This window comes from Phaethon lepturus, unplaced genomic scaffold (genome assembly GCF_000687285.1).
Source record: "Phaethon lepturus isolate BGI_N335 unplaced genomic scaffold, ASM68728v1 scaffold49052, whole genome shotgun sequence".
In the NCBI taxonomy this organism is placed as follows: Eukaryota; Metazoa; Chordata; class Aves; order Phaethontiformes; family Phaethontidae; genus Phaethon; species Phaethon lepturus.
The window spans coordinates 12,927-28,355 of record NW_010525056.1 but is presented as its reverse complement, the minus strand read 5'-3'; the positions used below and the strand labels follow the sequence as shown (position 1 = coordinate 28,355).

The window sequence follows — 15,429 nt, the reverse complement described above, 5'->3', positions numbered from 1 at the left end:
GGGAAAGAACAAAACAAAACACACACATTCCATTAACAAGTCTCACACTCCAACAAGACATTTTTGTTTCAATGACATGAGAATTAGCTCAGTCACAGTCTCATTGCTTGAAGTTTTGCTCCAGTAAGAGCAGAGAAAAGACTTCTTGATGCATTAGCATGAACTAGTACATGAAAAACAAACCAACAAAATGTATTGCACCCAGAGTTCAGGATGGAGAAAAAAGAGCGAATTTCAACAGTGCAAAGATTCTGTTGCTTGTTAAATACAAGAATTCAAACAGTGAAGAAACAAAAAACCCTCACTGAACATTATCAGTACTAGGTGCGGGTTTTTTCTTACATTGTACCACCTGAAGGTTAGGAAAAAAAAAAAAAAATCCAAGCTGAAGTTCTTGTTTCTCTTCTTCCATTTTAAGGTACACATTTTCATTCACACAAAACTATATCCTTCAAGCTTTAGAAACTCAAATAATGCTAGATAGTGGCAGTTTAACTTTCTTTCTTGCGCCAGCCAGAAAACTCAAGGATCAACTATTTGCACAGTCTCCTTTTTGCTTCTATCCCTCTCTAGAGGTCTTGCTGGGGCAAGGAGAGCACGTATGCCAACCAACAGTATAGAAAGAAAGAAAGGTGACCTATGTTTCCACATGAAGGACTGCCAAGAACACAAATGGTGAATTTTTATGTCACTTACTAGAATCCAACTAGCCTAGATTAAAAGCAGCCCTGGTACTTGAAAACTGCTACTGTGCTCCTGAAACCCAGTCCTGGGGGCTGAATTTTTAATACTGTAGTTTTTATAGTCCTAAGCAAGCAGCTGGTTTGGTTTCATTTTTAAACATGCTGCAATCTGACATTTCTGGATATTGGGTATGGCAACATTGTTTGTCCTGTAAAGAAATGACCCACCTGTCAACTTTGCAAGCTTTGTACCAGCCACCATATTCTCCAAAAGATGTGCCATCTTTTTGCTTTCCCTAAAAAAAAAGTAACATTGAAGAAAAATAACTGATTTGTAACTTAAATAGTAAGAGCTCCAAAAAGATTTATGACAACAGCCTTACTTTGCATTCTTCCCTCTCTTCTGCATGCATCCAAATAGGCTTATTTTCATCTGATGAAACAGAAGAAAATATTTTATAGAAGTACAAAACTACAACGTATTCACTGTTTGATTTTCACCCTTCTGAAATGAAGTGTGAACCAGAGAATTATACTATTATCACCACAAAAAATCTGCAGTTCATACTACAAGCAGCTGATAAATAAAACATGCACCTCTTCTTTTATAGTTTTACAATTCTGTCTTCTTTTCTTATCTGAACTTAGAAACAGTTACTTCTGAGAAGCTTTGAAGTCAGTATATGCTGCCATCAATCTGTCATGTGCCTCATTCTGTGCTAGAAAATACGCATTTATTTCTTTTATCGTAACAACTCTTTTGACATCTACTAAGTGGTGCATATGCTACTGTCATGGAATCCCATGAAAATTCTTCACTGTGATTTATAGTTGAAAAAATGCATCTGACTTCAACATACAGTGTAATTCACAGTTTAAGGGTATTTTCCCCATTCTTTAAATGTATTAATGGAGAACTCACATTAACAACATATTTATTATACCATTAAATATTCTGCACTGAATTTTTCCTGTGACTGGACAGTAACATACATTTTTCTGCCTCTATAAAAATACAAAAATTGGTTTTGACTTGGTGTAACATGTATTATGCCAGAAATACAATCCATAAAATATAAACCTACCAAGTCTACCTCATGTAAGAAAACCTCTCCTTTTGAATCAAATGTTACTGCTGTATCTAAATACTTTCTTACGATGAATGTAATTCAACACATGTATAATCTCACTTTTTAAGTCTACATCAAGAAGACAATAATTTTAATCAGTATACAATTAACTTCCTGCAGATTTTATTTCATAATAGCTACAAAAATGAAACATACATTCAAATCTAGGGACTAAGTTTCTTACCATCTACAGAGCCAAATTCCCGTTCGTGAGCACGAGTAAGAATCTCTTTGTATAAAGTTTCCGCTTGCTTAAATTTGCCCTGTTTTAGATAGCAGGATGCCTGAAAATAAAATACCCCCAAAAATACAGATCAGCACACTGTTTTATATAGCTTCATAAACAATAAATACAATACATACTGAATAAAGGTGCATTTCAATTCATCAGAAAATTTTACTACTTCTCAGATTTACTTTATAAAAGGCTTACCAGGTTATTCTTTGTTTTTGCAACATTTGGATCATCTGGTCCTAGTTTAGTTTGGTAAATCTCCAGTGCCCTCTGATAGTAGTATTCAACCTCCTCATATTTACCCTGGTTCTGGCATAGTAAAGCCAAGTTATTTAATTGTTTGGCAACATCAGGGTGATCTTTCCCCAGAACCTGAAAATGAAATACTTTGTATTAAAACATTCTCCAATCATCATATCATGGTTTAGAAATGCATCATTTAGAAATACCCTGTTAGTTTTATTCCTCATCAATTCAACATGAGGATGACAAAAGTAAAATTTGCATTTGAAAGATAGGAAAATTACTCAATTCTATTACAAACTGAGAATGCTGCAGAACAAATCGTAACAGGAATAACCTAAGTGGTATAATAACATTATATACAGTGTGTTATACAAAGAAGCGTGAAGATGCAGGCATTCAGCCTCATGGACTAGAACAAATATCCACAGCATCATAGAATAATCAACTTTAAAATTTTAATGGTTTCGTTTTTAATTCCAATGCTCTTGTCAAATCAAAGAATACTTGACTATCAAAGGGGAAAGAAAAAGGTAAAGCAGGTTAATTACAAAATACAGAATTTAGAATATAGTGCTCTAACAGCTCTGTAGCACTACTGGAATCTACTACTATTTTGTATTTCAGACACTGCTAGCTACTACGGCATTGCTAACTCTGTGGTTTATCTGGCAGATCTACCCAACCAAAACATTTAATAAAAGTAGAAGTGCTTAACACTGCCCTCTCCCTCAAAAAAAAAAAAAAATCCATTCAAAGGTTCTGTATTCTTTTACTCGTACCTTTTCTCTGATTTCCAGAGCTCGCTTACACAACGGTTCAGCTTCCTTGTACTTCCCTCGTTTACCATAAAGTACTGCAAGATTGTTTAGAGTTGCTGCCACCTGTCAACAGTAGAGAAATATTAATTACACTAGAATTTGCCGATACAAATCTCTGACATATGAACACATCTGCAATGCATTGACGTTTCCAAATTTTCCATGCACAGGGTAGACCTCTTGAAATTTGCAAATGAAGAAATAATTATTACTGAATGCAGACATACACAAATGAGGAAAAAAAAAAAAAACAAAAACAAAATTACAAAATACTTTTGCTTCATTTATGGAAATGTCATGTGCATAACATTTTCCTCATATGTTCTTCTCTTACAAAGTTACCTCTCATAGCTATACTCAAAGCTGCTCTGCTTCACATAGGCTACATGAAGTGAGAGATCACATTAATTTTAAACACTAGGTACAAAAGCTTGATTTGTTTCATTTAAAAGCAGCAGTGAAACAAATCAGAAATAGCCCTTCAATCTGAGTTTAAAAAAGTGATTTGAGTAAGCAAATTAAAAATCTTTCTTCACAAATTAATTTCCCCATAGAAAATCCATGCAAACCGAAATCAAGTATGTGCAAGTCATTTGTGGTGAAACAGCACTGAATATAATGCTCAAAAGGTACAGTAAATATTTAAGAGAAAATGAAGAATGTTACATTGTGGCCTCCTACCTGTACTGTTTAGAGATAAGCCAGGTCTTAAAAACTTTCCTGTTGAGTTTAATATTAGAATGAGTTGAAAAAAATTCCATGAAAAACACAACTAAAAATATGATATTGCATTTATACAAACCGCTGGATGATCTTTGCCCAAAGTCTTTTCGCGGATAGCCAAGGCATCATTCAGGAGATTTGCTGCATCTTTGTATTTGTTCTGGTCTCTAAATTTTAGAGAGTCATAATTAATACTGAGGATTCAGAAATTAAAGTCATAAATACAAAGCTGACTTCAGTACTGGCCTAAAGATGGTAGAGTAAAAAGAGTAATTGAGAATATATTCAGGAATTAGGAGGTAAAAATCTGAAGCCTGTAACTGTAAAGTAGTTTGCTGGTTGAGGACTATCATGTACTGCTTCTACAATGCTGTCCAATTTGTGCCTCTATTTCTTTTTAATTATCTGTAAATTGTTAATCACGACATGTCCCCTCAGTAGACATAAAAAAAAAAGTAGTATCAAACCCAGCTTCACTCTCAAAGCAAAGGCACAGGCAAAAAAGCACCAACTTTTTGGCTTTTAAGTATAGGGAGACATATAAATATTGCAGGACCCTCTTGAGGGAATGGAAAATACATGGAATGGAAAATAAAACAGTTAAAAAATGATAGTCTGAACAGTAACAGGTTGTACCCAAATATTAACTGTTTATTTAACTGATATTTATCTATGTCAGTATACAAACCTGTACACCAAAGCAAGTATGTTCAACATAGTGGCAACATCAGGATGATCATGACCTGAAGTCTTCTCCAGATCTTCAAGAGCTTGCTTGCAGAGAGGTACAGCAACCTCATATCTACTTTGGGAAGCGTACTGAATAACAAGATTATGAAGGGTCCTTAATCTTGCTGGAATTTCATAGCCACCTTGTTGGGCAGCAGCTGCTGCACTGCTATGCTGCTGTTGAACTGAAAGAAATCAACAAGATTTCAGGTTGCTAAAAATGTGATTTTAACTAAAACATCTAATATTACTGCTCAATGACACAAAATGAGACTCACTGAATTTTATGTCTTCAATACAAAGCATTAGTATTAGAACATAATTCACCGCAGTCATGCCGTCTTGAACGGTGACAGTGAAATTATGACCATTTTATTCCTCATATTCCCAGTATTGTATTATCTTACACTTCTATTAGGTCAAAGGACCAAATGTAATACACCAATAAAGAAAGTAGGAAACTACTTCAGATCAGCAAATCATTAACAATTCTCAAGATTATACCATAATTTTGCGCTTACAAATATCAACATTTCCCTATGGAAAGGGACAGTAACATAGACAAACAAGATACCTGCAGAAAAGCTGAAATGATTTGTCCTTTTTCCTTTATTCTCCTTCTCTAAACATACAGTTTTTTTCTGTTTCCCTTTGTTTGCTATACCAAGGAGTACTCAAGGCTGGCACTTTGTGTGGATTGAAACACCCTGGCTGCCGCAAGTAACAGTTGCAGGAGAAAAGGCAGAGTCATCAAAGCCAGTGTCAACCTTTAGGTTTTACTTACTAACCCGCAGGCTTAGCCATTTATTCTCCAGTAGCTCCTAACCTTTGGTTGTTGCAACTCAGACCCTCCCACTCCTCCACAAAATCTACTACCCTTTTTCTCTTCACCTGGGAGATTTCTGTGAAGATTGAGAATCCCCTCTTACTCATTTTCATTACATTCTAGACAACACATAGGATAAGGGCTTCAGCTCTGAGTCTGACTTTCTTCTGTCCTTTCTATTAAACAAAAAACACTCTCACAGCAAGCGGAAGCTGTGTGTGGAATTTATGCCAGTGGAATCATACAATTCCAAGCCTACACCCACAATCACCGGCCCACCAAAGCACTGAAGCATTTCAGTATTTTTCCTGGAGGTCAAGGAAATTATTGACATGTCAACTTTGTCTTTTGTAAAGCAAACTAAGGTAGATGGACTACACAGGTATTTAGACAGCTTTGTCATTCAACTTTCCTACTACAAAATTCTAGGGAAGCAAGAATGAGCTCAGGAGGGAGTCCATGGTCAACACTAACCTATTCAAGTCTTCCTTCCATTGCTGGCTATGGAAAGCATTACCATGCTATCAAGAATGCAATACATTATATAGTATCAGCTTTACACCTGTACAGAAAACACAGCATTTCACTAAGCAAGGCTTATCTATTTATGGCTTCTATCAAGTCACGCTACCAAACCTCTACCTCAAACTTCACTGCATATTCATCAGTCCCTCTGACCTGAAGACAATACTTGTAGAATGAGTAGTAAAACTAAGCAAAGGACAAAAGATTATGAGAGAAAGACTTAATATTGAAACCTGCACCAAAATGTTAAATCAGATGATTAAAAAAGGTAATTAACAGAATTCAACATCTGGGCAGACCATCAAAAAGCCTCAGTGTTTCAGAATCTCCCTCAGTCACTTGGAACAAACCTTTTCCATTCTAAGGCCCAGAGGAATGACTGTGGGACAAACTTCAAACGGAAGTCAGTCCCAAGAACTTTACAACAGCAGTAAACTTTAAAAACCTAGGCCCCAGTTCTGTACATATCGATGTCTATCAATGGTTTCCTCGTTCTAGCAGCACTGCTCCCACTGTGTCCCAAAGGATCCCAAGCATGGATTCATTTTTGTAAAGAGCATCTTTATATTCTGCATTGCAGAAATACACTAACATTGTACTTTGAAGTGCACTTACTTCCTTGTCCCTGGTCATCTTCATCATTGGGAAATAAGTCATCCAAAGGCTCTTTGGTGGAATCCGTATCTTTATCCTCCTGTAGAACAACCCCAAACAAATCGTTACACTTAAATCTAAGGCATAAAGGGACAGTCCATTTAATTGGCAATGTTAAAGGAAAACCCCACATCCAAACTTGACAAGACTAACATTTCTTATAGAAGTTTTATGAGAGTTTCAAATGTATTTACATACTCTGTCCCAAAACAATACAGGACACCTTCAGAAGAGCCAGGAATAGAAATCAGGTCTCCTAGATTTCAGTCTCAATTTAAGAACACAAGAACCCATTTCCTATTCTTACAGAGATGTTATACCTAATGAAAGTACCCAGTGAAGCGTGAGTGCTACTGAATACAGAATTGTCCATTGTATGTTTTCAGTTGTAGATGCAGTTTTAGATGAGCAAGGGAGAGGAATAAGGAGACCTCAATTTCTGATTATTCAATTTCTCCACAAATAATAGATTTTGCAATTGTGATCTGTAAGGTTCAAAAAGAAAAAAGCCACTTGGAAGGAAGTTCATCTCCAATAGTCTCCATCTGGAACCATATTAATTTCTGCAAAATCCATCAGTGGATATTGATTTTCAACATCCAAAGATCATTCCAAATCCCATAATCATGTAAAATAAAGAAACAGATCATGCCTCAATCCTGTTTCTTAAATGTGGAGTCTACACAATATAAATAATTGAAGTTCTCAGAAATGTTAATTTTGGTAAGGAGAAAACCCAGTAGCAGAACACATTCCTATTTTTATGACTCTCCATCCAACACCTTTTTCCGCAGACGAGAAAAAGACAACTGCTGCTGGCATTCAAGTTCAATGGTGGCAAAGTGGGTGCTCTGCAAAAACAGCAGATTGATGGGACTAGATCTCAGATGGGAAGTTCGTAATTTCAAGTGTGCCAATTCCAACTTCATACTGAGTATATACAACTGACTATTTTCAAAGGCTAGTAACAGAGACTATCCACATGGATAGTGAAACTATAAAGATGCTTTGCTTACTTTGACCCTATTTGCCAATTAAACTTCAAATAATGGTGCTATTTAGGCCATCTGCAGATGACAGTTCAACAGTTAGCACATCAAAATCCCCAAGTCCCCTCCTCCTGTGCCTTCTCTAAACAGGTTTCACTGGCAGTATTCAGCTACAAATACCAACTCATGAAATAGCACTGAAAAGTTCTGCGTGCAACTGACCAAAACAACTCCCATTACTCACAATATGTTAAAAAGGATTTAGTCAAGCAGTCAGTTAAGCGTAACTAAAATGCATACATTTTCAATCATTATGTTGCTGAAATAATTGCTTATGAAAAACTGTTCTTTTCAAGGCACAGCTGAGAAGGTCTAAACACACAAAATGAGATCTTTCTCTACAATCCTATCTGACTTAAGGAAACAAAATAAAAGGATAACAAGAAGGGCAAATAACTCAGAAGTCTTTTTAAATGGTAAGTTACTTCTGTAAATTAAAATTGTATCCATTTTCTCTCTGAATCTAAGAATATGTAACACAATGGGCTAGCTTAACACGAGTGAAAATGTGCAGACGATCACAATGTCTGGCAGAAGGTCCTGAGAGGGGTTTCAATAAATCCTATCCTAAATTCTCAAAAGATATAAAAGCTATACACTGATTTAATGAGACAAAAATATTTTTTTTTCTTGCAGTCAAAATAAGCCAAGTCCCCTAGGTACTTAGAATCTCTATTAGTTTACATTCCCCACTTATTTTAACTGTTGAATTTACAGAAGGAAGTTTTTTGTTTGGCTCAGTACTTTTTTAAGCTAATATGATACTGAGTAAGTATTTATAGATTCTGATCCTCATATATATTTTGTTATCTACAGACAGTAAAACATTTACTCTCGTAACATACAAATGAACTGAACTATCAGAATCTTTCTGCAAACTATATGACACTGCTACAAGGTGAGCATTTTAATGACAAGTTTATGTTAGAGACAAATAAAAACTAGGCAGATTACAACACATGTAAATGTAAGGTGCTTTTTACTACACAGATACTTACTGATGGTGAAATATCATCGTCATATTTTTTTAATTGATTCATGAATTCTAGATGTTTCTTTTCTTCTTCCAGTTGAGCCACAGATTGCTCACTTTTCTGTAGTTTCTGTTGTGTGTTGGCTAGTTCATCCCGTAGCCACTGATTTTCCTGACATAGCCGGCGAACCTGAGCACGCAATTTCTGCTTCTCCGATTCCACTGCATTTAAGTGATTTGACAAGGCCATCATTACCTAAAAAGCAGAAGGTGTCACATGACATACTTCCTCTAGACTGCAGTCCTGTATTTAACATGAAAGCCTTTTATTATTTAAAACAGCTGTGAAGTCTGGTAAACAGTCAGATTTATCTTGTTTATATATCTGGTTCTCACATTTCCTCTAAACTTTTTTACCATTTGTTCAGCCAGAATTAACCTAGAGGAACTCTTCACTAATGATTGTTTTCCATGATGCTATCAGAAGTTAAATTGTTTTAGAACTCCATGAAGATTACATATAATCTTAAAATATATGAAAAAATTGAGCTAGGATTCAGATTACTGAAATGGAAATCTTTGTTCCACTAACATGAAATGGAGCAGTAATACTTTTAACTTGAAGGATCACAAAAAAACCCCCAAGAACTAACACAGAGTTCTAATCTAGCAGCTTTCAGACAGAAAAAGATTCATATACGTGCATAACAGTCCATAAGGATGAACACCTCAGCATGATAATACTTCAAAGGGACAATTATACTACTGAGATCTAAATGTGCAACTGAACATATAATTTACATAGCACTTTATAAACTTCAGTGTGCAGTCATTCAGTGTGTTTGAACAGTCATATTAAGGACACAAAAAAGAGCAGCCATAAAAGCAGTCTACCTGGATTGATTTTTTTGCTGATCAAAGTTAAATGAAAAAGGAGCTTGTTAAGTGAAAACCAAACACTATATACAGAAGATACTCCACTGTTTATGTAATCTCCTACTGACACACATGGAAGAGCTGATAGCAATCTCAGGAAGCACACCTTTTAAGAATGGGCAACTGGCGACAATAAAAATCTTCTTTTCGATGAGTTTGACATCCCCAAGTTATTAGTATTTTATCTCCTCAATTTCATGTTTCTTTAAAGCAAAGTTACTCTGAAGTGTTTTTAAACTAAACGTTTCCTGTGAAACAGATGGTGCCCTTAGCTGAAATTTCAGTTTTCAAAAAAATACATCAAGCCTTTAGAAACTATTTTTTCCTATAAAGGTAGGAAAAACTCCAGGTATAATTTCCTAATACCAGTCCAAATCTTCAGACTTCAGCACCTACCTATTTACATATTCAAATTTGTTAATAATTTAAATTACATGGCCTATTCAAACATTGGCATTTGTAACATCTGAAAGCACATTTAGGAAAGTTGTGATAACAGGGTCAGCAACATATTCAAACAACTTTGTACAAGCTACAACGGAAAACTAAAATCCTTTGCAGTCTTACTCTCTAGAATTAACTGAAAGAAAAGTCTGATGACTTCTTCAGCTAAGTCAGTTTCCTTTCCATGGAAAGAACACTTACAACATCCGACCTATATCCATGTCACAAAAACATCTATAAAACATTTCTATATCTTAATTTAAATACTGCAAATAAAAAAAAAAATACCACATTGTTGCAACCCAAAGCGTGCAGGAAGAGTAGGCTTATCAGGTCTGAGTAGTAGTTGGAAGCATAATTGCTTTCCCAAGAGAGGCAGTAAACGCAGACTTCTTGGCTGCTCGCCACCACAGTTCACAGAAAACCATGTGGGGCAAACAAGACAGTAACATCCGCAACTGAGGCTGCTGAAACCAATAGAACCAAGAATCAGAACTATCTTTCTGGAGTCCAAATACCACATCAAAGCTAGGAGAGGGAAGTTACTCATTCACTCACAGATCTTCTACTAACACCCATCAAAGTTAACTCAACTGTCATAATTTTCTTCCACGTATCTTCTAGTATTTTCTTCAAGGAATCAAAGCTTGTACAATATACTAAGGCCTGACAGTCTGTACCATAATGTCCAGGGGTTCTACATTCCCGTGTCTAGTAATCCATATTTGTTATTCTCTCAGGCCTCAATTCACCATGATCCAATGCACACAACTTCCAGATCACCAAACAATAATGGCTCGATCCAAATGAGAAGACTGAGCACAGTTATAGCTCTATATTAACAGGCTTTATATTGGTCTAACTCATTGACATTTTCAACTCATTTGCAAACACTCTGCCATTTTATACTGATGACTGTGTCGCATCACATCATTTCAAACATAAGTGTTTGACTTAGTACAAAATACCCTAAAGTTGGACTGTAAATACAGTCCTGACATCATGACTAAACATGCATCTTTTCACTCACCTTCTGCAGACACCACCTTCATCGACTAAGACAGTTCATAGAAATTAGCTCAGAGTCTTTTCTTTAATGTATCAGTGAAAGTTTTTCAGATTCTGTACTCAATTTTTAACCTTTAAATGTTTTTAGATTCAATTTTGGTTTAGTAAAATGTTGAATAAACATTAGAGATTCTTAAGCCCCAGGTGCATTGTGAGCTACTATAAAGAATCTCAGGACAAAGAGAATATAAACATGAATTTAAGGTTACAGCAGAGCTCAAAGGTTGGAGCAAATTCATGTGTGTGCGCACATGAGAGCGCGACAACTCCCTATGCAATAATTTAGGAGTTAAAATGCCAATGCTCAGTTCTTGAGCTGCTCAAACATTACCTGCCTAATGCCATGGAAAAGTCTAAACAGAAAATAGCAACTGTCTCACTGAAGTAAAGGGAAGCTTAGTTATGAGCTCCAGTGCTTTAATACTGAATGCATAATTAGTTCTGTAATGCAGAAAGACAGTATCTACCACTATCAATTACAGCAGTCTTTCTCCTTAACATACAGTAACAAGATAAATGCCCCAGCACATTACATTTTCCTTACTGAATAGTAGTAAGTCCTCAAAGTCTGAAATGCTTTATTTCTTCTGCAATTTTACCTGTGCTTCACTAAGGCCAAGCTCCAGCATTTCCAGTGACTTTCGAATCATGTTTGATTTTTCTTCAACCAGATTAGTTTCATCATCTTTCTTCAAACATTTCAGTGTTTCAAGTAAGCTCTGTAAAATTGAATTGTGTTCATTCTTCAGTGCCTCTAGTCCATTAATCACTTGCTTAGTTTTAGCAATGATTTCATCTTGAGTGAGCTTCTCCAGCTTCTCTTCCTTTAAATACACCATTGTGGACATGTTTTCATACATTCTGAAATGGAAGAACACTCTAGTTAATGCAAAAGTAAAAATAAAATAAGCAATTCTCTACAACTGAAAAAAGCTTTCCTTTAAGAAGTCATTAAAACATATGAATTTGAAATGTATATTCAGAATGCAATTATATTTTTGCACAACTTTTACAATGTTTTGAGTCCTGGGTTTGAACAGTGTTTCAAGTTTTCCAGCTTCTATTTCCAGATTTAATATTAACACTGAATCATAAGCCAACAACAACAGAAAATAAACTATGTAGTACAACATGGGTGAAGAATTTCTAACAAGCGTTGAAGAATAGGGCTGCATCTCCAGGATTCTGTTTTGTGCAAAAGCAAAGTTGCTGGCATATATAAGACATACTGTAATAAACATAGCTATTCACAGATGCCACTGATCTACAACTATCTTTACAAATATCCAGAAAACAGAGCTTGAAGAATTTGAAGAAATACCATCCAACCATCTAAAAGAGTTGATCAATGAATCATGAGAAAAATCAGTAAGAAGGAAACACCACCTTCATCCTTTTCCAAAGGCTACAAAAGCTGTTATCAACTATATATTTTGAAAATAAGAACTACCCCCTAAGATTACTTTACATTCATTATTGTAACTCTACAGTTACATAGAGACATTCAGTTGCCTACAGGTCTAGATGCAGCTGTTTGATGAAGTTGCAACAGCTGTCCCATGCTCAAAAAAATGGTTTGTATAACACAACCCTTGCAAGAAGCATTTCACTGGGCTATTTTGTCAGTACCTCATGTACTACCTTCAAGCTAGCAAATTTCTGGGTGTTTGTAAACACCTCTACCAAACGCAAAAGAAGATCAAAAAAAGTTTAGAAACTCAGGCAAATTTATTATCACACATGCTGGTACTGAAGTGACAAACAAGTGTAACAATGCAAAAATACAAATAGAAGACAGAAAAATCACTTGATCCATTTTAAATGTCACCAGAAAAATGTTCTATAATGAAAATAAAGAATTGAGGAATTGCTCCTTTATACTTACGAAATTTCTATCTTCAGGTGAACCAGGAAGTATAAATTAAAGTAGGAATGATTTTTCAAAAGCAATAAATTATCACATCTATATGAAGACACTTGGGGAAGCTTTGATAAATTAACATTTAAAATTAATTAGCTAAACTGTATTAAAACTTTGTACAGAAACAAGTCTAGTTTTAGAAGAAAGCAAAAAAAAAAATTACAACCACTTAAATCTCGAGTGAGTGTGCTATAAGGAACATGCATATATGCACCACTCCATGACAACAGCCAAAGTATCTGTTGTATTGCAAATAAATTTAAAAATTTGCAATAAATTTATTGCAAATAAATTTGTTGTATTGCATTTAAAAAAAAAAAGTTGCTCTTTCTGTTTATATACACTCAAATTACCCTCTCTGTTATGACCTCCTGCAACGCAATACCTAAAAGGCATATCCATTTGTCACAAAAGAGCTGTACACTACATTGGTTTATTTTGTAATGACCTATTGTCTGAAAACACAGATAATGCGGGGAAGCAGTGAATTTGGTTTTACCACAGTTTAATACAAGAACTTCATATCTAATCTAGTGTGGGGTAAGAAATCCACTCACCAAAAGCTGATGAGCGGAGTAATATTTACACATTTACCATTTATAACCTGAAAACTATTAACCAGAATGCTTAAATGACATTTTTAAAGCACATGTTCTCTAAAATTGTGTATAAAAATGAACTGCAGTTTAATAGGAGCCAAATTTGTAAAGAAATTCTTCTAACGTGCACAGTCATATAAGAAATTGTTATGGATTACGGTAACTTCTGCATGTAACTCAATGCTAATTACCATCAGCATACTTTCACACCTTCAGTTAACAATTTCCAACCTGAATGCAAAGAACTAAACCTTTGATCATAAGGAAATGAAACCAGCTGAGGATATCTAATGAATAGGGACTTCCATTTTGTATTAGAGAAGTTGTGAGAAATACTAAATACTTAAAGAGTTTTTCTATAACATTCCAAAATAAGTCTGTGATCGTTTGTCTGTCTTACGAGAACAGTGGTAGCAATTCCTTCTGTGTGCTTCAGTATTCTGCTTTACAAATACATGCTTCTCGTCTCAATCCAGTGCACCAGATTTTTAAACCACCTCATTCTACACCAAGTGTAGCTATAAGCTCTCACTGCCTCCGAGCTACCAGGGCAAGCAACTGTACTGGAGCTGGTGTCAAGTCAAAAGCTGTATGAAGACACAGATTGATTTGAAGGCCCGTGCAGCCTGGGAGAGGGACTGTCAAGTCTCCTCTAATAAAAATTGTTAGAATCCTAATTTCTCCCACTGACAGGAAAGGAATAAGTCTTCCCGCATAGGTTTCGTAGGGCATCTGTTTAAATCATCTGTGTATAAAACACTACTGAAAATTTGGACAATGTTGTGCAGAGTTTTATCGAGTGTGCTTGGGAGAATGATTTAGAAAATGTGAAGATAACAAACATGTAATTTAGCACGCTATCAGATTTGATTCCTTGTAGGAGTAAGATTAATGAATAAATATCTAATATCTTTTAAGAGGAGCGTGGAAGCATGGTGCTATTTCCATGATTTTTTAAAAATATATTTTACAAAAGGGCAGTACCTATTCAAACAAGACCATATTCACATACCTAATCATACAATCAGTTTTGCATACCCTGAGGCAGCAAACCCCATACAGGAAGCAAAAAAAGTTGAGTTTGTATGCAGGGAGCAGACATGCATGTGTACAGAGGAAAAGAGACAAACCCTACCATGACTTTCTATTGTCACTTTTCAAAAATGTTAATTCTAATTCTTTCTTCCTCTATTTTTGCCCTACAGAAAAAAAAAAAGCATAGTCAAAGGCTTCTTAAGCTCCTGTCAGTTTTATCCTGTATACACTCCACTGCACTACAAATTTTACCTGTGATAGGGCAAGAACTCTAGATTCAAATACTAATTTTTAATTCAGTGTACCATTGAAAACAAAACAAAAAACTTTAGATGCACAAAGGTTTAGCTAGGAAACAGAATTTTGGATGAGAGAAAAAAATTCGCAATACAGCCAGAGTTATAGACTAGCCAGCTGGTGTAAGCCATTTATGTATTATATTAAATATGTGACTGTGTGTGTTTACCACAACATAAGACTATGCTAAAGAACCAGTCACCTGACATTTCCCAACACATTTATAAACAATCAAGCAATTTTCTTCAAATTGTGCATTTCTTCAAATGCACAAAAATGAATTAACTTGGACAGATCAACATAAAAAGCACTACAATGACACCTACTGAAAAGGTTTCTGCAGAATTTTATAACATGAACTCCAATCAAAGAAATAGATTAAGAATAGCAAGAATCTGAACCAAAGAAAGCATAAAGAAAACAGAGCCAAGCCTACTGTCTTTCAGTCATGTAACCGCTGGATAATCTCATCATATACAAATTACTTAAGTGGCTGTATCTTTAATCAGTTTAAGTATTTTGTTATTCATAAGACTTT

The 15,429-nt window shown here is 35.2% G+C and overlaps 1 protein-coding gene across 1 annotated transcript; it reads right to left on the bottom strand.

Annotated features, from left to right (window-relative positions):
• Positions 1 to 911: 911 nt before the first annotated feature.
• LOC104617341 (kinesin light chain 1) lies at positions 912 to 11,899 on the bottom strand (the record flags this gene model as incomplete). Its single annotated transcript, XM_010282626.1, has 10 exons — positions 11,639 to 11,899; positions 8,617 to 8,847; positions 6,531 to 6,609; positions 4,524 to 4,749; positions 3,915 to 4,002; positions 3,074 to 3,175; positions 2,247 to 2,420; positions 1,998 to 2,097; positions 1,067 to 1,116; positions 912 to 979 (listed from the first exon to the last, which is right to left on the bottom strand). Coding segments are annotated over exons 1-10 (1,379 nt in total), but the record flags the coding sequence as incomplete, so codon positions are not given.
• Positions 11,900 to 15,429: the final 3,530 nt, after the last annotated feature.